This window comes from Quercus suber, unplaced genomic scaffold (assembly GCF_002906115.3).
Source record: "Quercus suber isolate HL8 unplaced genomic scaffold, Cork oak 2.0 scaffold_679, whole genome shotgun sequence".
In the NCBI taxonomy this organism is placed as follows: domain Eukaryota; kingdom Viridiplantae; phylum Streptophyta; class Magnoliopsida; order Fagales; family Fagaceae; genus Quercus; species Quercus suber.
Genome location: NW_027070120.1, coordinates 345,778 through 347,955, shown reverse-complemented (window position 1 = coordinate 347,955; position 2,178 = coordinate 345,778). Strand labels below are relative to the sequence as shown.

The 2,178-nt window shown below is 40.6% G+C and overlaps 1 protein-coding gene across 1 annotated transcript; it reads left to right on the top strand.

The window, feature by feature from the left end:
* Nucleotides 1-264: 264 nt before the first annotated feature.
* Nucleotides 265-1,705, top strand: LOC112035961 (probable LRR receptor-like serine/threonine-protein kinase IRK). The gene has a single exon (XM_024068784.2). It carries the CDS (start codon nucleotides 356-358, stop codon nucleotides 1,541-1,543), a length of 1,188 nt encoding a protein of 395 aa, XP_023924552.2. The 5' UTR covers nucleotides 265-355; the 3' UTR covers nucleotides 1,544-1,705.
* Nucleotides 1,706-2,178: the final 473 nt, after the last annotated feature.

The window sequence follows — 2,178 nt, the reverse complement described above, 5'->3', positions numbered from 1 at the left end:
CTCTTACTAAATTGGCTTTAGTTTTCTTCTTAAAAAAAAAGAAAAAAAGAAAAAAAGAAAAAAGAAAAGTTAAGCATAAACGTGCGTAAAGTATCATTACCTCAAACGAGTGGTTTCCAACTAGACAGAGAATCAGATAACCCTTCGAATTCCACAAACAACACAGTAGTGTGTGACAGTATACACACTACCCCACTTCCATTACACAGTTTCACACCTATACTATACACAGTACATAACATAAGTGTACGCTGCATTTACCCTCTCAATTTTCACAATCTCTCTATAGTCTATATAACTCTCTGTCTCTCTCAAAAGTCTCGGCAACCCCAAGAAAAAGCCCAAACTTCCAAAAATGTCAGCACCAACTATCCCCGGCTTCCTACTCTTCCTCCTTCTCCACCTCTGTCTCTTCCACACCAAAACTCTCCGAGTCCAAGCCCTCACTTCTCCCACAGATATCTCAGCCCTCAAATCCTTCAAAGCCTCAATCAAACCCTCCTCTATTCCACCTTGGTCTTGCTTAGCCTCTTGGAACTTCACCACTGACCCATGTACCGTCCCTCACCGCACGTCCTTCACTTGCGGCCTCACCTGCAACCCTGACTCGACCCGAGTCACCCAGCTCGTTCTCGACCCAGCAGGTTACTCAGGTACACTCACCCCACTCATTTCTCAACTCTCCCAACTCACTTACCTTGACCTCTCTGATAACTCTTTCTTTGGCCCTATACCTTATTCCATTTCCTCTCTTTCAAACCTCCAAACCCTTAGTCTCCGATCCAACTCATTCTCTGGCTCAGTCCCTGTATCCATTACCAACCTTAAATCTCTTGACTCGTTGGACCTTTCTCACAATTCTCTAACTGGGTTTCTTCCAAATTCAATCAACTCGCTCTCAAACTTGAGAAGACTCGATCTGAGTTACAACAACCTCACTGGGTCACTCCCTAAACTCCCACCAAACTTGCTTGAACTCGCTCTAAAGCACAATTCTTTATCTGGGTATCTCTCAAACTCGTCTTTTGACGGGTTGACTCAGTTGGAAGTGGTGGAACTCAGTGAAAACTCTTTCACGGGGACACTACAACCTTGGTTTTTTCTCTTGCCGTCACTTCAACAAGTTGACTTGGCCAATAACAGCTTGAAACGTGTCGAGGTTTGGAAGCCCGCCGGTGGCAACAGCAACCTCGTGGCCGTTGATTTGGGATTCAACGGCATTTATGGGTACTTGCCTGTGAATTTCGCTAGTTATCCTCTGTTAGCGTCTCTAACACTTCGTTACAACCGAATACGTGGCAAAATCCCATTGGAGTACAGCAAGAACAAGTTTTTAAGGAGGTTGTATTTGGACGGAAATTTCTTGATCGGAAAGCCTCCGGCAGAGTTCTTTGCCGGCGGCACGTCAGTTTCCGGTAGCTTGGGGTACAATTGTCTACAGGGCTGCCCTGCTTCTTCACAACTGTGTGCGCCTTCTCAGAAACCCAATGCTATGTGCAAACATGCCTATGGTCATCATGGTGATGAAAAACCGAGGTCCTAAATGGTCAGATAATTGTCAGTCATATATTTTTATTTTTGTTCCTTCTTAGAGAATGAATAAGAAAATGTATCAATTTGAAATGCTTAACAAAGAAGCAAGCTGTACCAAAAAATTGTATAAGATAAATATTGATATAGGCAGGTACACATATTATTAAAATCATAGGGATGCTTGTATATAGAATATGGTAGTTTTTTACATATATTTTCTGATCAAGTTTGTATCTTTGGTTAGCTTTACTTTACCTCTAGCCCCTTTGATTTGTAATTCATGAATGGGTATTAAAAAAAAAAAACTAAAACATTCTATTAGTCCTTGAATTTTAATTCATAAACAATTTTAACCATTAAAATTCAAAACAATTTTTTTAGTCTAACAGTTTGAAGCGGCCATTTTTAGTCCACTTTAAAAGTAATTTGGCCAAAGGATATGCAATAATAAGAAGAGGTTGTTCTCAATCCCAGGAAATTCTTAAGTAATAGGGACTCTTCAAAAAGAGATGAGTCCCGCCATGGGGCGCACAAGTCAAGTTCTTTGTAAAAGCTCAAAGCACTACTCCAAAATTACTTAAATTTTTTCCCTCAGAAAGCATCAAATTAAATCTCTAGAAACATCTCATTAATGATTTCTTTTAA